We start from the raw sequence: 25,943 nt of genomic DNA, 5'->3' as shown, positions 1-25,943 counted from the left end.
ACTGACACTGGAACTAAACACAAACACTGGACTGTCCTAGCGTTATTACAAACACTTGAACTAGGCACTAACACTGTGCTGCCCTACTGTTATGACAGACACTTAAACTAAGCACAAACACTGGATTATTCTATCATTATTACAAACACTTTAAGTAGGCACTGACACTGGACTGTCTTACTATTATTACTGACACCTGAACTAAACACAAACACTGGACTGTCTGTCCTATCGTTATTACAAACACTTGAACAAGGCACTGACACTGGACTGTCTTACTATTATTACTGACACCTGAACTAAACACAAACACTGGACTGTCCTAGCGTTATTACAAACACTTGAACTAGTCACTGACACTGGACTGTCTTACTATTAATACTGACACTTGAACTAAACATTGGACTGTCCTACTTTTATTACTGACACATGAACTAAGCACAAACACTGGATTGTCCTATTGTTATTTCACACATTTGAACTAGGCACTGACACTGGGCTGCCCTACTGTTACGACAGACACTTGAACTAAACACAAACACTGGACTGTCCTATCGTTATTACAAACATTTAAACTAGTCACTGACACTGGACTGTCTTACTATTATTACTGACACTTGAACTAAACATAAACACTGGACTGTCCTATCGTTATTACAAACATTTAAACTAGTCACTGACACTGGACTGTCTTACTATTAATACTGACACGTGAACTAAACACAAACACTGGACTGTCCTACTATTATTACTGACACTTGAACTAAGCACAAACACTTGATTGTCCTATTGTTATTACACACATTTGAACTAGGCACTGACACTGGACAGTCTTACTATTATACTGACACTTGAACTAAACACAAACACTGGACTGTCCCATCGTTATTACAAACATTTGAACTAGTCACTGACACTGGACTGTCTTACTATTAATACTGACACTTGAACTAAACACAAACACTGGACTGTCCTATCGTTATTACAAACATTTGAACTAGTCACTGACACTGGACTGTCTTACTATTAATACTGACACTTGAACTAAACACAAACACTGGACTGTCCTACTATTATTACTGACACTTGAACTAAGCACAAACACTTGATTGTCCTATTGTTTTTACACACATTTGAACTAGGCACTGACACTGGACAGTCTTACTATTATACTGACACTTGAACTAAACACAAACACTGGACTGTCCTATCGTTATTACAAACATTTGAACTAGTCACTGACACGGGACTGTCTTACTATTAATACTGACACTTGAACTAAACACAAACACTGGACCGTCCTACTATTATTACTGACACTGACACTATACTATTATTACTGACACGTGAACTAAACACAAACACTGGACTGTCCTATCGTTATTACAAACATTTCAACTAGTCACTGACACTGGACTGTCTTACTATTAATACTGACACTTGAACTAAACACTGGACTGTCCTACTATTAATACTGACACTTGAACTAAGCACAAATACTTGATTGTCCTATTGTTATTACACACATTTGAACTAGGCACTGACACTGGACAGTCTTACTATTATACTGACACTTGAACTAAACACAAACACTGGACTGTCCTATCATTATTACAAACATTTGAACGAGTCACTGACACTGGACTGTCTTACTATTAATACTGACACTTGAACTAAACACTGGACTGTCCTACTATTATTACTGACACGTGAACTAAACACAAACACTGGACTGTCCTATCGTTATTACAAACATTTCAACTAGTCACTGACACTGGACTGTCTTACTATTAATACTGACAATTGAACTAAACACTGGACTGTCCTACTATTATTACTGACACTTGAACTAAGCACAAACACTTGACTGTCCTATCGTAATTACACACATTTGAACTAGGCACTGACACTGGACTGTCTTACTATTATACTGACACTTGAACTAAACACAAACACTGGACTGTCCTATCGTTATTACAAACATTTCAACTAGTCACTGACACTGGACTGTCTTACTATTAATACTGACACTTGAACTAAACACTGGACTGTCCTACTATTATTACTGACACTTGAACTAAGCACAAATACTTGATTGTCCTATTGTTATTACACACATTTGAACTAGGCACTGACACTGGACAGTCTTACTATTATACTGACACTTGAACTAAACACAAACACTGGACTGTCCTATCATTATTACAAACATTTGAACGAGTCACTGACACGGGACTGTCTTACTATTAATACTGACACTTGAACTAAACACAAACACTGGACTGTCCTACTATTATTACTGACACTGACACTATACTATTATTACTGACACGTGAACTAAACACAAACACTGGACTGTCCTATCATTATTACAAACATTTCAACTAGTCACTGACACTGTACTGTCTTACTATTAATACTGACACTTGAACTAAACACTGGACTGTCCTACTATTATTACTGACACTTGAACTAAGCACAAACATTAATTGTCCTATTGTTATTACACACATTTGAACTAGGCACTGACTCTGGACTGTCTTACTATTATACTGACACTTGAACTAAACACAAACACTGGACTGTCCTATCGTTATTACAAACATTTGAACGAGTCACTGACACGGGACTGTCTTACTATTAATACTGACATTTGAACTAAACACAAACACTGGACTGTCCTACTATTATTACTGACACTGACACTATACTATTATTACTGACACGTGAACTAAACACAAACACTGGACTGTCCTATCGTTATTACAAACATTTGAACTAGTCACTGACACTGGACTGTCTTACTATTATTACTGACACGTGAACTAAACACAAACACTGGACTGTCCTATCGTTATTACAAACATTTGAACTAGTCACTGACACTGGACTGTCTTACTATTAATACTGACACTTGAACTAAACACAAACACTGGACTGTGCTACTATTATTACTGACACTTGAACTACGCACAAACACTTGATTGTCCTATTGTTATTACACACATTTGAACTAGGCACTGACACTGGACTGTCTTACTATTATACTGACACTTGATCTAAACACAAACACTGGACTGTTCTATCGTTATTACAATCACTTGAACTAGGCACTGACACTGGGCTGCCCTACTGTTACGACGGACACTTAAACTAAGCACAAACACTGGATTATCCTATCATTATTACAAACACTTACCATGAATTGATTAACTGTATACTGTAAAAATACACACATTAATCCCCATATCACCGTAAATGTTCCCCAAATTCCCCACACAAAATATACGTATAGTATATAATATACCAACAATGTAAAATGTACAAATATGGACAGCAAAAAAAAACTCAGATTAATGTAAAAGTGAAGTGACGAGAACTAAATGATTACCCACATCATACTGGTATCGATCCAACACTGATACTACATTTGGTGCCGATATCCACCCGCCCACCCCCGGTAAACACCGTGTCCGGAAGTAGCCCAGCTTTTAGCAACTTTTTGCACTCCTCGAATGTTGCGGGTCTGGGCCAGGGCAGCACCAATGAGCCGGAGCGATCCAGGTCCGGACGTGTGCGGTTCTGCCGGTGCTGCTCGCCCCATGTGGCCGTTAGCCTGTTAGCCTGCTAGCTCGTCCCAGGGAACTTCCATTCAGACTTGAAACAACATGTCCCGAGGAGACGTCCGAGGACAGTTTTTGTACCAGCTGCCGGCTCCGGTTCACTTGGAGTTCTGCCGGGTCATGGATGGCCTGTCAGACTTGGACTGGACCCGCTTCGGTGAGCCAGAACCAGACTAAAAGTGCTAACTTGAAACTGGGAGGGATTCTCCCTCCCACCTTTCTTTCGTTTACATCATTAAGTTGCGTTGGAATAGTTTTTGTTGTTGTTTAAATGAATTACTATAATTATGTAGACATTGTGTAATATATGATATGATATATATGAACTATAGGCCTCGAATTTTAACTTTTTAAGGTCAAGGCAAGTGTTGCCTTAAAGGAGGGCTCATATTTTAGGGCACCAAGGCAAACATTATTTTCTTTCCAGGCAGGATATAAAAACACAGAGTCTATATCATCTCTACAGGCCTTTTTCGCAGGTTTCCCTGCTCCTCAGGGGATTTTATAAAATTAAATAATATCCCCTGACACTGGACTGCTCTACTGTTATGACACACACTTAAATTAACCACAAACACTGGAGTCTCCTACCGTTATTACGAACACTTGAACTAGTCACGGACACGGCACTGTCCTATTGTTGTTATCGCTTAAAGGAGGGCTCATATTTTAGGGCACCATGGCAAACATTTTCTTTCCAGGCAGGACATAAAAACACAAAGTCTATATCATCCCTACAAGCCTTTTTCGCAGGTTTCCCTGCTCCTCAGGGGATTTTATAAAATTGAATAATATCCCCTGACACTGAACTGCTCTACTGTTATGACACACACTTAAATTAACCACAAACACTGGAGTCTCCTACCGTTATTACGAACACTTGAATTAGTCACGGACAGCCACTGTATTATTGTTGTTATCGCTTTAAGGAGGGCTCATATTTTAGGGCACCAAGGCAAACATTATTTTCTTTCCAGGCAGGATATAAAAACACAGAGTCTATATCATCCCTACAAGCCTTTTTCGCAGGTTTCCCTGCTCCTCAGGGGATTTTATAAAATTAAATAATATCCCCTGACACTGGACTGCTCTACTGTTATGACACACACTTAAATTAACCACAAACACTGGAGTCTCCTACCGTTATTACGAACACTTGAACTAGTCACGGACACGGCACTGTCCTATTGTTGTTATCGCTTTAAGGAGGGCTCATATTTTAGGGCACCAAGGCAAACATTATTTTCTTTCCAGGCAGGAGATAAAAACACAGAGTCTATATCATCCCTACAAGCCTTTTTCGCAGGTTTCCCTGCTCCTCAGGGGATTTTATAAAATTGAATAATATCCCCTGACACTGAACTGCTCTGCTGTTATGACACACACTTAAATTAACCACAAACACTGGAGTCTCCTACCGTTATTACGAACACTTGAACTAGTCATGGACACGCCACTGTCCTATTGTTGTTATCGCTTAAAGGAGGGCTCATATTTTAGGGCACCATGGCAAACATTTTCTTTCCAGGCAGGACATAAAAACACAAAGTCTATATCATCCCTACAAGCCTTTTTCGCAGGTTTCCCTGCTCCTCAGGGGATTTTATAAAATTGAATAATATCCCCTGACACTGAACTGCTCTACTGTTATGACACACACTTAAATTAACCACAAACATTGGAGTCTCCTACCGTTATTACGAACACTTGAACTAGTCACGGACACGGCACTGTCCTATTGTTGTTATCGCTTGAAGGAGGGCTCATATTTTAGGGCACCATGGCAAACATTTTCTTTCCAGGCAGGAGATAAAAACACAGAGTCTATATCATCCTTACAAGCCTGTTTCCCAGGTTTCCCTGCTCCTCATGGGATTTTATAAAATTAAATAATATCCCCTGACACTGGACTGCTCTACTGTTATGACACACACTTAAATTAACCACAAACACTGGAGTCTCCTACCGTTATTACGAACACTTGAACTAGTCACGGACGTGACACTGTCCGATTGTTGTTATCGACAACTGGTTTGTCCTACTGTGATGACAGACATTTGAAGTAACCAGAGACACTGGACTGCCATGCTGTTTATTTTATGGACACTTTAACTAACCATACACTCTTCCTGTCCTAATATTATTTCAGGCACTTGAACTAACCACAGACACTGGACAGTCATACGATTGTTGCAGACGCTTGAGCTAACCTTGGACACTGTACTGTCTTACTATCATTACTGACACTTGAACTAAACACAAACACTGGACTGTCCTAGTGTTATTACAAACACTTGAACTCGGCACTGACACTGGACCGCTCTACTGTTATGACACACACTTAAATTAACCACAAACACTGGACTCTCCTACCGTTATTACGAACACTTGAACTAGTCACGGACACTGCACTGTCCTATTGTTGTTATCGACAATTGAACCAAGCACCAACTCTGGATTGTCCTACTGTGATGACAGACATTTAAAGTAACCAGAGACACTGGACTGCCATGCTGTTTATTTTATGGACACTTTAACTAACCATACACTCTACCTGTCCTAATATTATTTCAGGCACTTGAACTAACCACAGACGCTGGACAGTCCTACTATTGTTGCAGACGCTTGAGCTAACCTTGGACACTGTACTGTCTTACTATCATTACTGACACTTGAACTAAACACAAACACTGGACTGTCCTAGTGTTATTACAAACACTTGAACTAGGCACTGACACTGGACCGCTCTACTGTTATGACACACGCTTAAATTAACCACAAACACTGGACTGTCCTACCGTTATTACGAACACTTGAACTAGTCACGGACAAGGCACTGTCCTATTGTTGTTATCGACAATTGAACCAAGCAGCAACTCTGGATTGTCCTACTGTGATGACAGACATTTGAAGTAACCAGAGACACTGGACTGTCATGCTGTTTAGTTTATGGCCACTTTAACTAACCATACACTCTACCTGTCCTAATATTATTTCAGGCACTTGAACTAACCACAGACGCTCGACAGTCATACTATTGTTGCAGACGCTTGAACTAACCACGGACACTGGACTGTCTTACTATCATTACTGACACTCGAACTAAACACAAACACTGGACTGTCCTAGCGTTATTACAAACACTTGAACTAGGCACTGACACTGCACTGTCCAATTGTTGTTATCGACAATTGAACCAAGCACCAACTCTGGATTGTCCTACTGTAACGACAGACATTTGAAGTAACCAGAGACACTGGACTGTCATGCTGTTTATTTTATGGACACTTTAACTAACCATACACTCTACCTGTCCTAATATCATTTCCGGCACTTGAACTAACAACAGACACTGGACAGTCCTACTATTGTTGCAGACGCTTGAGCCAACCTTGGACACTGTACTGTCTTACTATCATTACTGACACTTGAACTAAACACAAACACTGGACTGTCCTAGTGTTATTACAAACACTGAACTAGGCACTGACACTGGACCGCTCTACTGTTATGACACACACTTAAATTAACCGCAAACACTGGACTGTCCTACCGTTATTACGAAACACTTGAACTAGTCACGAACACTGCACTGTCCTATTGTCGTTATCGACAATTGAACCAAGCACAAACTCTGGATTGTCCTACTGTGATGACAGACATTTAAAGTAACCAGAGACACTGGACTGCCATGCTGTTTATTTTATGGACACTTTAACTAACCATACACTCTACCTGTCCTAATATTATTTCAGGCACTTGAACTAACCACAGACACTGGACAGTCATACGATTGTTGCAGACGCTTGAGCTAACCTTGGACACTGTACTGTCTTACTATCATTACTGACACTTGAACTAAACACAAACACTGGACTGTCCTAGTGTTATTACAAACACTTGAACTCGGCACTGACACTGGACCGCTCTACTGTTATGACACACACTTAAATTAACCACAAACACTGGACTCTCCTACCGTTATTACGAACACTTGAACTAGTCACGGACACTGCACTGTCCTATTGTTGTTATCGACAATTGAACCAAGCACCAACTCTGGATTGTCCTACTGTGATGACAGACATTTAAAGTAACCAGAGACACTGGACTGCCATGCTGTTTATTTTATGGACACTTTAACTAACCATACACTCTACCTGTCCTAATATTATTTCAGGCACTTGAACTAACCACAGACGCTGGACAGTCCTACTATTGTTGCAGACGCTTGAGCTAACCTTGGACACTGTACTGTCTTACTATCATTACTGACACTTGAACTAAACACAAACACTGGACTGTCCTAGTGTTATTACAAACACTTGAACTAGGCACTGACACTGGACCGCTCTACTGTTATGACACACGCTTAAATTAACCACAAACACTGGACTGTCCTACCGTTATTACGAACACTTGAACTAGTCACGGACAAGGCACTGTCCTATTGTTGTTATCGACAATTGAACCAAGCAGCAACTCTGGATTGTCCTACTGTGATGACAGACATTTGAAGTAACCAGAGACACTGGACTGTCATGCTGTTTAGTTTATGGCCACTTTAACTAACCATACACTCTACCTGTCCTAATATTATTTCAGGCACTTGAACTAACCACAGACGCTCGACAGTCATACTATTGTTGCAGACGCTTGAACTAACCATGGACACTGGACTGTCTTACTATCATTACTGACACTCGAACTAAACACAAACACTGGACTGTCCTAGCGTTATTACAAACACTTGAACTAGGCACTGACACTGCACTGTCCAATTGTTGTTATCGACAATTGAACCAAGCACCAACTCTGGATTGTCCTACTGTAACGACAGACATTTGAAGTAACCAGAGACACTGGACTGTCATGCTGTTTATTTTATGGACACTTTAACTAACCATACACTCTACCTGTCCTAATATCATTTACGGCACTTGAACTAACCACAGACACTGGACAGTCCTACTATTGTTGCAGACGCTTGAGCCAACCTTGGACACTGTACTGTCTTACTATCATTACTGACACTTGAACTAAACACAAACACTGGACTGTCCTAGTGTTATTACAAACACTGAACTAGGCACTGACACTGGACCGCTCTACTGTTATGACACACACTTAAATTAACCGCAAACACTGGACTGTCCTACCGTTATTACGAAACAATTGAACTAGTCACGAACACTGCACTGTCCTATTGTCGTTATCGACAATTGAACCAAGCACAAACTCTGGATTGTCCTACTGTGATGACAGACATTTGAAGTAACCAGAGACACTGGACTGTCATGCTGTTTATTTTATGGATACTTTAACTAACCACACACTCTACCTGTCCTAATATTATTTCAGGCACTTGAACTAACCACAGACGCTGGACAGTCCTACTATTGTTGCAGACGCTTGAGCTAACCTTGGACACTGTACTGTCTTACTATCATTACTGACACTTGAACTAAACACAAACACTGGACTGTCCTAGTGTTATTACAAACACTTGAACTAGGCACTGACACTGGACTGCTCTACTGTTATGACACACACTTAAATTAACCACAAACACTGGACTCTCCTACCGTTATTACGAACACTTGAACTAGTCACGGACACTGCACTGTCCAATTGTTGTTATCGACAATTGAACCAAGCACCAACTCTGGATTGTCCTACTGTGATGACAGACATTTGAAGTAACCAGAGACACTGGACTGTCATGCTGTTTATTTTATGGACACTTTAACTAACCACACACTCTACCTGGCCTAATATTATTTCAGGCACTTGAACTAACCACAGACGCTGGACAGTCCTACTATTGTTGCAGACGCTTGAGCTAACCTTGGACACTGTACTGTCTTAATATCATTACTGACACTTGAACTAAACACAAACACTGGACTGTCCTAGTGTTATTACAAACACTTGAACTAGGCACAGACACTGGACTGCTCTACTGTTATGACACACACTTAAATTAACCGCAAACACTGGACTCTCCTACCGTTATTACGAACACTTGAACTAGTCACGGACACGGCACTGTCCTATTGTTGTTATCGACAATTGAACCAAGCACCAATACACAATAAAACATTAACAAAATGATGTGTCACATGAATGTTTTTTGATGTAATACCTTAGTGACATGAAAAAAACGTGGTGTTTACTTTTTGATATCAAAATAAAACACAAAGCAGTTTGGCTAATGAAGATGAAGTCTAATAAACAAGCTTTGTTCTCTCAAATCGAATAAACAATCTTCACCGCCTGCGTTCGATTCGATGAGATGACTAAACATTTTAGCTAGTATTGATATTATTTGAACACTGATACAGTTAGCAGTTAAAATAAAGGAGGAGTGAGCATCCCAGTAAACAAACTAAAGACTTTATAAACAAGTTAGTTCAGACACACGCAAAACATCAAATAGTTTTCTCCTTGGCTGTATACTTTTAGTGTGGGGACAATATTGTCCACACCGGTCTCCATCTAAACACAGCAGTGTTTAGATGGATTAAATGACGGTTTTTCTGTAATTAAAAAATGTAACGGTATTACTAACCATCGGGAATTATCGCAAATTATCATTATACCGTTTACCGTTACATCCCTCGTCCATTAACAAGTAAAAAGACAAGGGCGGTCACGGCATGTTCTTGCCGCAAATGTTGGTCAATTTTTTGGGGCATTACGGAAAATGACGAAGGCGGTCGCGGCACTTGCCGTGGTTGCCGCGGTTACATTCGAGCGCTGGAACTATTTCACTTATTTTTGAATGAATTCACTTTCTATTGCAGCCTCTGAGGTCCTGCAAGACCAACTCAGCGTGCGATTGGCTGAGAGGAAAGAGAGGCGGACCGACTATGTGATGAGCCATTGGATGAACAGGAATGGCCTCGTTGGGGACCTGCTGGACCTGCTGGAGCATCTCCAGCTTCTCCGCCCCAGAGACATCATCCTTGGCTGTGGGTTCACCGACCCTCTGAACTCTGGACTACTCAAATGTTCAATATGTAATGTCATTCTTTAGGGGCGTCCAGCTTGTCACCACCGGCTCCTGTTGCTCCTCCAGCTGCTCCTTTTCGGCCTCCTGATGCCTTCTGTGCCTTTGACCCGCCCCCCAAATTCGTGGTGGCCCCGCCCACACTGACCACTCACGTGATCGGCAATAAAGGTATCATTTTACTTTTGAAATCAGTACCAACACTGAACTGTCCGGATATTATTACAGACACTTGAACCAACCTTAGACACTGAACTGCCCTACTTTTACGACAGACACTTAAAGTAACACTGGACTATCCTACTGTTATGACAGACACTTGAACTAGCCTCTGACACTGGACTGTCCTACTTTTACACAGACACTTGAACTAACAACAATCGCATGACTGTCCTACTTTTGCGACAGACACTTAAAGTAACCACATCTATCAGACTGTCCTACTATTACAGACCCTACTATTATTACAGACACTTTAACTAACAAGAAACACTGAACTTTCCTATTTTTACGACAGACACTTGAACTAACCACAGACACTGAACTGTCCTACTCTTATTATCAATGCTTCAACCAACCATAAACGACCTGTCCTACTTTTATTACAGACACTTGAATTAACCATAATTACTGGACTGTTCTACTATTATAATGCACACTTAAATTACCTGCCCTGCTATTACTACAGACACTAAAAATTAACACTGTTATGACAGACACTTGAACTAACCACATACCCCGGACTGTCCAACTAATATTACAGACACTTGAACTAAAAAACATTCACATGACTGTCCTACTTTTGCGACAAACACTTGAACTAACCACAGACACTGGACTGTCCTACTTTTAAGACAGACACTAACCACATCTACCAGACTGTCCTACTATTATTACAGACACTTGAACTAACAAGAGACACTGAACTCTCCTACTTTTACGACAGACACTTGTACTAACTTCAGCTATTGAACTGTCCTACTTTTACGACAAACACTTGAACTAACCACAGACACTGAACTTTCCTACTCTTATTATGGATGCTTCAACTAACCATGTAATAAAAGTGTCCTACTTTTATTACAGATACTTGAACTAACAATAATTACTGGACCTTTCTACTGTTATTATACACACTTACATTACCTGTCCTGCTATTACTAAAGACACTTAAACTAACAATGTACACTGGACTGTCCTGCTGTTATGACAGACACTTGAACTACCGGTAGCCTGTGACACTGGACTGTCCTACATTTACACGCACAATTGAACTAACCACATACCCCGGATTGTCGAACTAATATTACAGACACTTGAACTAAAAAACAATCACATGACTGTCCTACTTTTGCGACAAACACTTGAACTGACCACAGACACTGGACTGTCCTACTTTTACGACAGACACTTAAAGTAACCACAGCTACCAGACTGTCCTACTATTATTACAGACCCTACTATTATTACAGACGCTTGAACTAACAAGAGACACTGAACTCTCCTACTTTTACGACGGACACTTGTACTAACTTCAGCTATTGAACTGTCCTACTTTTACGACAAACACTTGAACTAACCACAGACACTGAACTGTCCTACTCTTATTATGGATGCTTCAACTAACCATAAACAGCCAGTCCTACTTTTATTACAGACACTTGAACTAACCATAATTACTGGACTTTTCTACTGTTATTATGTACATTTAAATGACCTGTCCTGCTATTACTACAGACACCTAAACTAACAATGAACACTGGACTGTCCTACTGTTATGACAGATACTTGAACTAGCCTGTGACACTGGACTGTCCTACTTTTACACAGACACTTGAATTAACCACATACCCCGGACTGTCCAAATAATATTATAGACACTTGAACTAAAGAAAACAATCACATGACTGTCCTACATTTGCGACAAACACTTGAACTAACCACAGACACTGGACTGTCCTACTTTTAGTATAGACTCTTAAACTAACCATGAACACTGGACTGTCCGACTGTTATGGCATACACTTGGACTAACCACAGACACTGGACTGTCATGCTGTTATTACGAACACTTTAACCATAAACTCTGCCTGTGCTACTATCATTACAAATACTTGAACTAACCATGAACCCTGGATTGTCCCACCTTTATTACAGACACTTGAACTAACCACAGACACTGGACTGTCATGCTGTTTTGATAGACACTTGAACTAACCATAAACTCCCTTTCCTACTATTATTACAGACACTTGAATTAACCACAGACACTGGACAATCCTACTATTGTTACAGACACTTAAACTAACCATGGACACTGGACTGTCTTACTGTTATTACTGACACTTGAACTAAACACAAACACTAGTGTTATTACAAACACTTGAACTAGGCACTGACACTGGACTGCTCTACTGTTATGATACACACTTAAATTAACCACAAACACTGGACTCTCCTACCGTTATTACGAAACACTTGAACTAGTCACGGACACTGCACTGTCCTATTGTTGTTATTGACAATTGAACCAAGCACCAACTCTGGATTGTCTTACTGTGATGACAGACATTTGAAGTAACCTGAGACACTGGACTGCCATGCTGTTTATTTTATGGACACTTTAACTAACCATACACTCTACCTGTCCTAATATTATTTCAGACACTTGAACTAACCACAGACGCTCGACAGTCCTACTATTGTTGTAGACGCTTGAACTAACCATGGACACTGTATTGTCTTACTATCATTACTGACACTTGAACTAAACATAAACACTGGACTGTCCTAGCGTTATTACAAACATTTGAACCAGGCCCTGACACTGGACTGTCTTACTATTATTACTGACACTTGAACTAAGCACAAACACTGGACTGTCCTATCGTTATTACAAACACTTGAACTAGGCACTGACACTGGACTGTCTTACTATTATTACTGACACTTGAACTAAACACAAACACTGGACTGTCCTATCGGTATTACAAACATTTGAACTAGTCACTGACACTGGACTGTCTTACTATTACTACTGACACTTGAACTAAACACGAACACTGGACTGTCTTACTATTATTACTGACACTTGAACTAAACACGAACACTGGACTGTCCTATCGTTATGACAGACACTTGAACTAAACACAAACACTGGTATGTCCTATCGTTATTACAAACACTTGAACAAGGCACTGACACTGGACTGTCTTACTATTATTACTGACACTTGAACTAAGCACAAACACTGGACTGTCCTATCGTTATTACAAACTTGAACTAGGCACTGACACTGGACTGCTCTACTGTTATGACAGACTTAAACTAAGCACAAACACTGGACTGTCCTATCGTTATTACAAACACTTGAACTAGGCACTGACACTGGGCTGTCCTACTGTTATGACAGACACTTAAACTAAGCACAAACCCTGGACTGTCCTATCGTTATTACAAACACTTGAACAAGGCACTGACACTGGACTGACTTACTATTATTACTGACACTTGAACTAAGCACAAACACTGGACTGTCCTATCGTTATTACAAACACTTGAACTAGGCACTGACACTGGACTGCTCTACTGTTATGACAGACTTAAACTAAGCACAAACACTGGACTGTCCTATCGTTATTACAAACACTTGAACTAGGCACTGACACTGGGCTGCTCTACTGTTATAACAGACACTTGAACTAAACACAAACACTGGGATGTCCTATCGTTATTACAAACACTTGAACAAGGCACTGACACCGGACTGTCTTACAATTATTACTGACACTTGAACTAAACATGAACACTGGACTGTCTTATCGTTATTACAAACACTTGAACTAGGCACTGACACTGGACTGCTCTACTGTTATAACAGACACTTGAACTAAACACAAACACTGGTATGTCCTATCGTTATTACAAACATTGAACTAGGCACTGACACTGGACTGTCTTACTATTATTACTGACACTTGAACGAGTCACTGACACTGGACTGTCTTACTATTAATACCAACACTTGAACTAAACACAAACACTGGACTGTCCTATCGTTATTACAAACACTTGAACAAGGCACTGACACTGGACTGTCTTACTATTATTACTGACACTTGAACTAAACACGAACACTGGACTGTCCTATCGTTATGACAGACACTTAATCTAAGCACAAACACTGGACTGTCCTATCGTTATTACAAACACTTGAACAAGGCACTGACACTGGACTGCTCTACTGTTATGACAGACACTTGAACTAAACACAAACACTGGGATGTCCTGTCGTTATTACAAACACTTGAACAAGGCACTGACACCGGACTGTCTTACAATTATTACTGACACTTGAACTAAACATGAACACTGGACTGTCTTATCGTTATTACAAACACTTGAACTAGGCACTGACACTGGACTGTCTTACTATTATTACTGACACTTGAACGAGTCACTGACACTGGACTGTCTTACTATTAATACCAACACTTGAACTAAACACAAACACTGGACTGTCTTACTATTATTACCAACACTTGAAATAACACAAACACTGGACTGTCCTATCGTTATTACAAACACTTGAACAGGGCACTGACACTGGACTCTCCTACTGTTATGACAGACACTTGAACTAAACACAAACACTGGACTGTCCTATCGTTATTACAAACACTTGAACAAGGCACTGACACTGGACTGTCTTACAATTATTACTGACACTTGAACTAAGCACAAAGCAGGAAAAAGAATCATGTTATTGAAATGTGTTGCGTTCAATTAGTAGATAAAGGAGGAGGAGGGACCCTACCCAGACCTGACCCACCTCCTTTCAGTTTACAGTCCGAAAGACCTGGATCCCCCCAGGTAAATGTAACATCAGACGTGTCTCTGTCGACACTCATTAAAGTCAGATGTTGCCTCTCCAGGCCCCTCCTGTGGCAGCGATCGGCGACGGCGGCTGCGGTGTGATGCGCTGGTCGTATGAAGAGGTGCATGCTGGGACGGAGGGCTTCTCTCCTGCCTTGCAGGTCGGCGAGGGCGGCTTTGGAAACGTGTACAGAGCGTCCATGAGGAACACCGACTGTGCAGTCAAGCGGCTCAAAGAGGTCAGCCAATCCCGTCGCATGAGTCTGATTTGGGGGCGGGGCCAGAATACGTTTCTTTTCGTATCTGATTGGTCAGTCAGTTTGTTTCGGCGCTAGCGCCGCAGCTAATGTAAGACAAGTCCAACACAAAGTTTGATGAGACCGCGGCTCTCCGCAGGACTGTCTCCTGGACTTTGCCGTGCTGAAGGAGAGCTTCGACACTGAAGTGGAAAAACTCTCCAAGTGAGAAACCTCACGCCTCTACAACTTGGTTTTCTCCTCCATCCACGTTTTTAACCCCTCCTCTAGGTATAGACACCGGAACATTGTGGACCTGCTGGGTTTCTGTGAGGGACCAGAAGGTTTTTGTCTCATCTACAGCTATATGGAGAACCGATCCCTGGAGGACCAGCTGCATAATGTAATACACACACACATTGTCTGGCGCGCACACACACACTGACACTGTGTTTAGGTGTCCGGCGCCCTCCCCTGGTCCGAGAGGGTCCGCGTTGTTGTCGAAGCGTCAGCAGCGCTGCAGTTCCTCCACTTCCCACCAGAGGGACACAGCGCCGTCATCCATGGAGACGTCAAAAGGTTGTTGTTTTGCCCGCTTGGATGCGATACCGAGTTTTTATGCCACTTCCTGTTGCAGCTCCAACATCCTGTTGGACCGCCACATGGTGGCCAAGCTGGCGGACTTCGGTTTGGCCCGTTTCGTCCCTCAGCGCCCGGCGTCCAAGACCACGACGCTGGGCCGCACGTCCACGCTGAGAGGCACGCAGGCGTACCTGCCCGTGGAATACGTGAGGAACGGAAAGCTGGGGACCACGGTGGACGTCTACAGCTTCGGAGTGGTGAGCGCCCCCGCCCCCACTGGGGACCGGGACCAAACCGGTGAGTCCTCATGCGTGTTGGTGTGCTGCAGGTGCTGCTGGAGGTCCTGACTGGTCGGCGAGCTCTGGTGAATGACACGTATCTGGTTAGAACTCCTTCACGCACGTGTGCCAACACAAACACAACACATTCACTGACATCTCCTGTGGGTCTTGCAGAAAGACCTGGTCCAGGACATCCAGGGGGATCAGGTTGTTTTTTCTGAATCGGCTTGGAGACAACAACTGGACAGGCAGCTTATCGCAGGTCAGTGTTTTTGTAAGGCTGCACCATTCATCGACGTCGGGGTTTTAATTAGTGCGATACCCACAAGAGGCGGAGTTTTTATCTTCCCTTTGACTCCTGGCCAATCAAAAGCGTTTAGACCAGGGGTGTCAAACTCAAATACAGAGTGGGCCAAAATTTAAAACTGAACAAAGCCGAGGGCCAAGGTTGAACAAATTAACCTTTAATAGGGACCCAAACAAGTTTTGCATTGAATATTGAACAAGCAAGGCCTATATAACTTTATCGTGACATGCAAAATCGAGTTTCAAATAATAATAATAAAAATTAAAAAATACAAATGGCATATCAAATACAATTTAAATAAAAATGGAATGCCTCTTTTCTATTTGCAGCCTTCTGAGGTAAATATCAACATTAACTTTTTCCACAGGCTAATAAATTTGAAAATAAAATAATGAATAAACCAACCATTCAGGACTTTAAACTGCTCAGTTTGCAACACACTGATCTAATCTGATGTGCCCAAGCCAGATACCTGCCATCTCTTCATTAATGTCGGGGCTCAGGCTTTGAGCTGAGGCAACCCTCATTATCGAACGAAGGTGTTCATCAGTCATAATTTATCGTATTCCACAGTCTTGAGGGCGTGCCTTACAGGCTCTGCTTTTGACGTCCTTTACGAGCTGACGTCACGTCCGCTTTTCATTCCTTCTAACAACGTGCCCGCCCAGTCACAAGATATGAGCGGCTTCTGTACGCACACACACGGAAATGCAACGCATACTTCATCAACAGCGATACAGGTTACACTGAGAGTGGCAGTATAAGCAACTTTAACATTGTTAGAAATATACGCCACACCAGGGGTCACCAACCTTTTTGAAATCAAGAGCTACTTCTTGGGTACTGATTAATGCGAAAGCCTACCAGTTTGATACACACTTAAATAAATTGCCAGAAATAGCCGATTTGCTCAATTTACCTTTAACTCTATGTTATTATTAATAATTAATGATATTTATCTTTGTGGAAACACTGCTCATCTTAATGATTTCTCACAATAAATATATATAGAAACAGATAAATATAAATATGCAACACATTATTTTTATATTTTCTCTAAGTGCACATTTTTCAAATTGAACATTTTCAAATGATCACTTCTAAGACAGTCTTGTGAAATCACAATATCCCATTTTAACTAGCTAGCCACTAACATTTTTAACAAATCATGAATTACTTTGCACCATGTTTGTACAAATAATAACTCATGTAAAATACAAAAGTCAACTCTCAAATTTTTAAATAAATCATGTCACACTTTGAACTGGACACCAAATCTGTTATCTGTTTCTTTGTCAGTTAGTGAAGACCAAGTCTTTAAAATATTTTCTTGGATTTTCAAATTCTATTTGAGTTTTGTCTCTCTTAGAATTAAAAATGTTGAGAAAAGCGAGACCAGCTTGCTAGTAAATAAATACAATTTACAAAATAGAGGCAGCTCACTGGTAAGTGCTGCTATTTGAGCTATTTTTAGAACAGGCCAGCGGGCGACTCATCTGTTCCTTACGGGCTACCTGGTGCCCGCGGACACTGCGTTGGTGACCCCTGCGCCACACTGTGAATCCACACCAAACAAGAATGACAAACACATTTTGGGAGAACATCCGCACAGTAACACAACATAAACACAACAGAACAAATACCCAGAACCCTTTGCAGCACTAAATCTTCAGGTGTTGTGCCGGATAATGCACCCCCGGCGTTGAATGCACCCCCTGACGGGAGTGTTATATCAACTAAAGCCCACACTTAAAGTTTCCACGTGCAAGATTGAATCTATTTAAAAAAGTTATTTAATAAGAAGCCAAAAGTGCAAAAACAATAATGTTCGTGTTGGAGGAGTTGTGAATGAATGAAATATGAAATCCGCCGCTGGGCCACAACAATAGGTACACCTGCAGACTGCAGCACGGATTTCATATTATCATACTTTTGACCTAGCAGATTTGCTCACATGTTCAGTAGACCCATAATAAATTCATAAAAGAACCAAACTTCATGAATGTTTTTTGTGACCAACAAGTATGTGCTCCAATCACTCTATCACAAAAAATCAAGAGTTGTGGAAATTATTGGAAACTCAAGACAGCCATGACTTTAGGTTCTTTACAAGTGTATGTCAACTTTTGACCACGACTGTATGTATAAAATATAAAAATCGCAATTATGTACGGAAAAATCCCAATTAAGTTTTGTCTCAAAATTGTGCAGCTCTCGTGTTTTGCCACCTCTGTGTTATCCGGGGCCTATTTGAGCGGACACACTGTGTGCGATCAGCAGGGGCGGCATGGCGTAGTGGGTAGAGCGGCCGTGCCAGAAACCTGAGGGTTGCAGGTTCGCTCCCCGCCTCTTGACATCCAAATCACTGCGTTTTGTCCTTGGGCAGGACACTTCATTCACCCTAGCCCCCAGTGCCGTTCACACTGGTGAATGAATGATGAATGATAGGTGGTGGTCGGAGGGTCCGTAGGCTTAAACTGGGAGCCACGCTTCCGTCAGTCTACTCCAGGGCAGCTGTGGCAATGAAAGTAGCTTACCACCAGCCGGTGTGAATGAATGATGGGTTCTCACTTCTCTGTGAAGCGCTTTGAGTGTCTAGAAAAGCGCTATATAAATATAATCCATTATTACAAACCCCGTTTCCATATGAGTTGGAAAATTGTGTTAGATGTAAATATAAACGGAATACAATGATTTGCAAATCCTTTTCAACCCATATTCAATTGAATGCACTACAAAGACAACATATTTGATGTTCAAACTCATAAACTTTTCTTTTTTTTTTTGCAAATAATAATTAACTTAGAATTTCATGGCTGCAACACGTGCCAAAGTAGTTGGGAAAGGGCATGTTCACCACTGTGTTACATGGCCTTTCCTTTTAACAACACTCAGTAAACGTTTGGGAACTGAGGAGACACATTTTTTAAGCTTCTCAGGTGGAATTATTTCCCATTCTTGCTTGATGTACAGCTTAAGTTGTTCAACAGTCCGGGGGTATCCGTTGTGGTATTTTAGGCTTCATAATGCGCCACACATTTTCAATGGGAGACAGGTCTGGACTACAGGCAGGCCAGTCTAGTACCCGCACTCTTTTACTATGAAGCCACATTGATGTAACACGTGGCTTGGCATTGTCTTGCTGAAATAAGCAGGGGCGTCCATGGTAACGTTGCTTGGATGGCAACATATGTTGCTCCAAAATCTGTATGTACCTTTCAGCATTAATGGTGCCTTCACAGATGTGTAAGTTACCAATGTCTTGGGCACTAATACACCCCCATACCATCACAGATGCTGGCTTTTCAACTTTGCGCCTATAACAATCCGGGTGGTTCTTTTCCTCTTTGGTCCGGAGGACACGACGTCCACAGTTTCCAAAAACAATTTGAAATGTGGACTCGTCAGACCACAGAACACTTGTCCACTTTGTATCAGTCCATCTTAGATGAGCTCAGGCCCAGCGAAGCCGACGGCTTTTCTGGGTGTTGTTGATAAATGGCTTTCACTTTGCATAGTAGAGTTTTAACTTGGACTTACAGATGTAGCGACCAACTGTAGTTACTGACAGTGGGTTTCTGAAGTGTTCTTGAGCCCATGTGGTGATATCCTTTACACACTGATGTCGCTTGTTGATGCAGTAATGCCTGAGGGATCGAAGGTCACGGGCTTAGCTGCTTACGTGCAGTGATTTCTCCAGATTCTCTGAACCCTTTGATGATATTACGGACCGTCGATGGTGAAATCCCTAAATTCCTTGCAATAGCTGGTTGAGAAATGTTGTTCTTAAACAATTTGCTAACGCATTGTTGACAAAATGGCGACCCTCGCACCATCCTTGTTTGTGAATGACTGAGCATTTCATGGAACCTACTTTTATACCCAATCATGGCACCCACCTGTTCCCAATTTGCCTGTTCACCTGTGGGATGTTCCAAATAAGTGTTTAATGAGCATTCCTCAACTTTATCAGTATTTATCGCCACCTTTCCCAACTTCTTTGTCACGTGTTGCTGGCATCAAATTCTAAAGTTAATTATTATTTGCACACAAAACATGTTGTCTTTGTAGCATATTTAACTGAATATGGGTTGAAAAGGATTTGCAAATCATTGTATTCCGTTTATATTTACATCTAACACAATTTCCCAACTCATATGGAAACGGGGTTTGTATTATTAGGGGACGCCACAGAGCCGGTCGGCAGCATGCAGATGGCGGCGCTGGCCTGCGTGTGTCTGGACAGGTCGTGGAGGAAGAGGCCGGACATGAAGCAAGTGCTTGACAAACTTCAGGACATCCACAAGCTGGTGGTCAAGAGCGACCGCCCGTGTCCCGCGCCCTCGTCAGACTCCAGTGTGGAGGTTCTGAGCCAGCAGTTGTCCAGTCTGGGACCACTGGAGGACACCTACAAGCCACTCTCCTCCCTGCCTCCCCCTCCGTCCTCTTTCTCCTCCTCGTTTGAAGGTCCGTGTGAAACTGACGAGAGTCGAGGCTTCTCTCAATACCACCTGTTTGCCTCCAAAACGTTGTCCACGCCCACCAGAGACCAGAAACACAGTCTAAGCCAGTCCTTGTTTGGAAAGCCTTCTCAGGACAATGTCCGTCCAGGACCCAGCCTTCAGCCCAGTAGCCCTCAGATAGGGGTGGTACCGGGACCAGGTTCTATAGAGCAGACCGGAGCAGAATGCTACTCTCCCGCGGGGTCGCTCCAGTCAGTGAGTCAACAGTCCTCAGGTGAGACCACCACAGCGTCATTCATTTCTCCTCGTGTCTCAATCTCGTCTTCACATGTTTTAGGTCGCTTTCCCCCAAACGGTGCGCAGCCTGGCAAGGCGTCCAGGTGTCCAGAGGAGAGCGACGAGCTGGATTTTCTTGCCGACAGCTGATGAGTAGACCTGATGGACATGTACAAAACCCAAAAGCAGTGAAGTTGGCATGTTGAGTAAATGGTAAATAAAAACGGAATACAATGATTTGCAAATCCTTTTCAACTTATATTCAATTGAATAGACTGCAAAGACAAGATATTTAATGTTCACACTGAGAAACTTATTTTGCAAATAATCATGAACTTAAAATTTAATGGAAGCAACACATTGCAAAAAAAGTTATCACAGGGGCATTTTTACCACTGTGTTACATGGCCTTTCCTTTTTAACAACACTCAGTAAACGTTTGGGAACTGAGGAGACACATTTTTGGAGTGGAATTATTTCCCATTCTTGCTTGATGTACAGCTTAAGTTGTTCAACAGTCTCCCTTCTGCTATTTTAGGCTTCATATTGCGCCACACATTTTCAATGGGAGACAGGTCTGGACTACAGGCAGGCCAGTCTAGTACCCGCCCTCTTTTACTACGAAGCCACGCTGTTGTAACACGTGGCTTGGCATTGTCTTGCTGAAATAAGCAGGGGCGTCCATGATAACGTTGCTTGGATGGCAACATATGTTGCTCCAAAACCTGTATGTACCTTTCAGCATTAATGGTGCCTTTACAGATGTGTAAGTTACCCATGTCTTGGGCACTAATACACCCCCATACCATCACAGATGCTGGCTTTTACATTTTGCGCCTAAAACAGTCTGGATGGTTATTTTTCTCTTTGGTCCGGAGGACACAACGTCCATAGTTTCCAAAAACAATTTGGACTCGTCAGACCACAGAACTTGCATCAGTCCATCTTAGATGAGCTCAGGCCCAGCAAAGCGTGTCTGGGTGTTGTTGATAAATGGCTTTCACTTTGCATAGTAGAGTTTTAACTTGCACTTACAGATGTAGCGACCAACTGTTGTTACTGACAGTGGGTTTCTGAAGTGTTCCTGAGCCCATGTGGTGATATCCTTTACACACTGATGTCGCTTTTTGGTGCAGTACCGCCTGAGGGATTGAAAGTCACGGGCTTGCCGCTTACGTGCAGTGATTTCTCCAGATTCTCTGAACCTTTTGATGATATTACGGACCGTAGATGGGGAAATCCCTAAATTCCTTGCAACAGCTCATTGAAAAATGTTGTTCTTAAACTGTTGGACAATTTGCTCAGGCATTTGTTGACAAAGTGGTGACCCCTCGCCCCATCCTGAGCATTTCATGGAAGCTGCTTTTATACCCAATCATGGCACCCACCTGTTCCCAATTAGCCCGTTCACCTGTGGGATGTTCCAAATAAGTGTTTGATGAGCATTACTCAACTCTCTGTCTTTTTTGCCACTTGTGCCAGCTTTTTTTAAACATGTTGCAGGCATCAAATTCCAAATGAGCTAATTTTTACAAAAGATAAAGTTTTCCAGTGTTTGCAGTCTATTAAATTGAATATAAGTTGAAAAGGATTTGCAAATCATTGCATTCTGTTTTTATTTACCATTTACACAACGTGACAACTTCACTGTTTTTGGGTTTTGTATGTATAGGGACCAAAACCGAACCGGATTAGGTACTACACCATGACCTCACAATGGTCTCACTTCCTGTCTCTTTTCCAGAAAACTGATTATTTAGGATCATACTGATTGACACTGAATAATAATTCCCAGTTTTGACGGACTAAGGTGCTGGAATGCCAAAACCGTTTTAAATTGTTGTGTTCTGCTATTTTCAGTGCAAACTTTATTTCTAACACAATTTTTCGTTACAGACAGTATTTAGTTTATATAATAATAAAGCTTATCTTTTCCAGTTTTTCCATTTGGTTTTATGCTGAAAAGGTGATTTTATTAACAACTGAAGTAGTGAAGTGAGCTGCAGTGATGGCCTGTAACCACCAGGTGTCACTGTGGAGCAGGACAATGAAAACTAGTCAGTCGCTGTAATATTGAGAATCCAAACAATGACTTCAGGTTGTCTTTTAATAAGTTGATAGTTTGGATTCTCCGAGGGACTAAAAATGGGCAAAACTGCTCTACTTTTGCCGATTATTTTTACTTGAAATTATTTTGTCTGTTCTTGTAGACAATTTTAGGAAAAAAATATAAAACTTTCATCTAACAACAAACCAATACGACAATGTAACACTATCAACAAAATAATACAGTTATTACAAAATAAACAGTGCAAAAACTATTAGTGTCTCTTATTCAAATCTTTAGTTTATAAACATTATATAATTACAACCATTTGAACAACAACAACAAAAAATCTCATCCAGTTAGTACCGACTCGATACTGGCGTTGCGGTGGTATCGATATTATCGGTGTTGGCTCGATCCGCCCACCCAATCGAAAACTTTTATAAAAATGCTAAATCATTGAGCTAATAATTACAAATGTATTTCAAAAGGAGGGGGATAATAAATATACACTTATTGCCAGTTTTCAGTCTAGTTTAGTAGTGTTTGAATAAAAAGAGTCTAGTGATATTCTACAAGTTTTTTTTTGTTTTTTTTTTAACAACAAACATACATTTATAATTCACACATAAGTCAAGGCACTTTCAACATCAAGGAGAGAAATCTAAAGTGAATACAGATAGAGTATTAAATATTAATTAAAGCTGCAAGCAGCGATGGATGGGACCGACTATGAGGGCTCATAAAATCCAAACCGGAGCAGTAATTACAACTCTTTCATCAACTTTTAATCAGAAGGGTTCAATCTCTCTCCTGTGCTAATTTGAAGCCGACACGACAAACGCGCTCAGAGGAGATAATGTTTGAAAAAAGGTGACTGCTTTTATACAACTTTTGTTTTGAAGGGGGAATTGCAAACTTCCTGTTGATTTTTGCTGGGGGTTGTCAGTGTATGAAATATAGGTCTAAGTGAGACCTACATAGAGGTTTCATGTCTCTACGACATTCCTACTGGGAGTTACAGGCAGTTTTGTCTGTTTTCTTCCTAGGGGGCGCTAGAGCGAAATTTTGAGTTTTGGGTTGTTGTTTTTTTTATTAGATCGCAATATTCGCCAGTCCTGATGTGTGTGTCCAATTTGGTGAGTTTTGAAGCATGTTAAGGGGGTCAAATTACAGCTCAAAGAGGTGGAGGTATAATAATAAAATGCTAGAAATACAATAGGGTCCTCTGTCCCAAAGGGACTCGGTCCCTAATAAATAACTAGATGAGGCAATACCTGGCTACCGTGCCGAGTTTTACACAGCACAGACACGAAGTAACGGCACATTATTTGCAGATTCTTATTCTTGATTTGCAAAAAATATTTTTTGGACCAATTAGGTGAATAATAATTTCATAATGATTAATTAATAATTTCATAATAATTTCAAATGCATAATTTCCCACAGCACACCATAGACAATATCTCACGGCACAGTGGTTGAAAAACACTAATGTATAAAAAAAAAAAAAAAAAATAAGCCTGGAAATAATATGTTTCAATAAAATACCTTGCATTTTCTTTCTCTACTTTCTTATTTTCTTACTAAAGGTTTTTTTTTCTAGTTTGACAGGGGTAAAAAATAGTGTCCAATATTGCAACAAATATTACATTATCTCACTTTGTTGGTCAAAATCCAAATAAATACTTAGATATTAAGTCTAAATATAAGTTATCAATCAAATTGTACACTATAAAAATGACCAATAGATTTTACTGTAAAATTTAGGGATTTTTTTTTTTTTTTTTTTTTTTTACAGCATATTACTACTGTAAGTGGGGGGGGGGGACCAATGTTTGTTTTTTTATAGTAAAACTCCGTCGACTGAGCTGTCAGTTGTTTTTTGTTTGTTTTTGTTTTACTGTAAAATCCACGATTGATGATTTCATGGTACCACATTTTATTATGGTATAACACTGGCATCTGAGTTGCCAAAATAAAATTAAACAGCGGTACTGTATTTCTATTTACAGCAATATGTTGTAAAAATAATAATAATAATTTAAAAAAACACCGTATATTTTACGGTACAATATTTTACTGGCAAGTAAACTGCCAGTTTTTTTTCTGTAAAAAAACAGTGGTAAAATCGGCATTTTTTTTTTTACTCTTTACGTAAAAATTGTTATAATTATTTTAATTCATAGGCAAATTCGTTAATTATTTACTGTTACAAACGGCCCTCTACTGTTACAATGT

The 25,943-nt window shown here is 40.9% G+C and overlaps 1 protein-coding gene across 2 annotated transcripts; it reads left to right on the top strand.

Annotated features, from left to right (window-relative positions):
• The first annotated feature begins 3,446 nt into the window (after positions 1 to 3,446).
• irak1 (interleukin-1 receptor-associated kinase 1) lies at positions 3,447 to 25,291 on the top strand. 2 transcript variants are annotated; one of them, XM_061924593.2, is made up of 13 exons: positions 3,447 to 3,780; positions 10,430 to 10,597; positions 10,663 to 10,806; positions 15,425 to 15,507; positions 15,570 to 15,749; positions 15,907 to 15,971; positions 16,038 to 16,149; positions 16,204 to 16,325; positions 16,384 to 16,585; positions 16,657 to 16,710; positions 16,784 to 16,871; positions 21,099 to 21,653; positions 21,717 to 25,291. In XM_061924593.2, the coding sequence occupies exons 1-13, from the start codon at positions 3,669 to 3,671 to the stop codon at positions 21,803 to 21,805; spliced, it is 1,974 nt and encodes a 657-aa protein (XP_061780577.2). In that variant the 5' UTR covers positions 3,447 to 3,668; the 3' UTR covers positions 21,806 to 25,291. The 2 variants fall into 2 exon arrangements, with proteins under 2 accessions (XP_061780577.2, XP_061780559.2); XM_061924575.2 differs by having other exon boundaries at positions 15,555 to 15,749.
• The last annotated feature ends 652 nt before the right edge of the window (positions 25,292 to 25,943 follow it).

The sequence above is a fragment of the Nerophis lumbriciformis genome, linkage group LG01 (assembly GCF_033978685.3).
Source record: "Nerophis lumbriciformis linkage group LG01, RoL_Nlum_v2.1, whole genome shotgun sequence".
NCBI classification, from domain to species: Eukaryota; Metazoa; Chordata; class Actinopteri; order Syngnathiformes; family Syngnathidae; genus Nerophis; species Nerophis lumbriciformis.
This window is presented reverse-complemented; position numbering and strand designations above follow the sequence as displayed.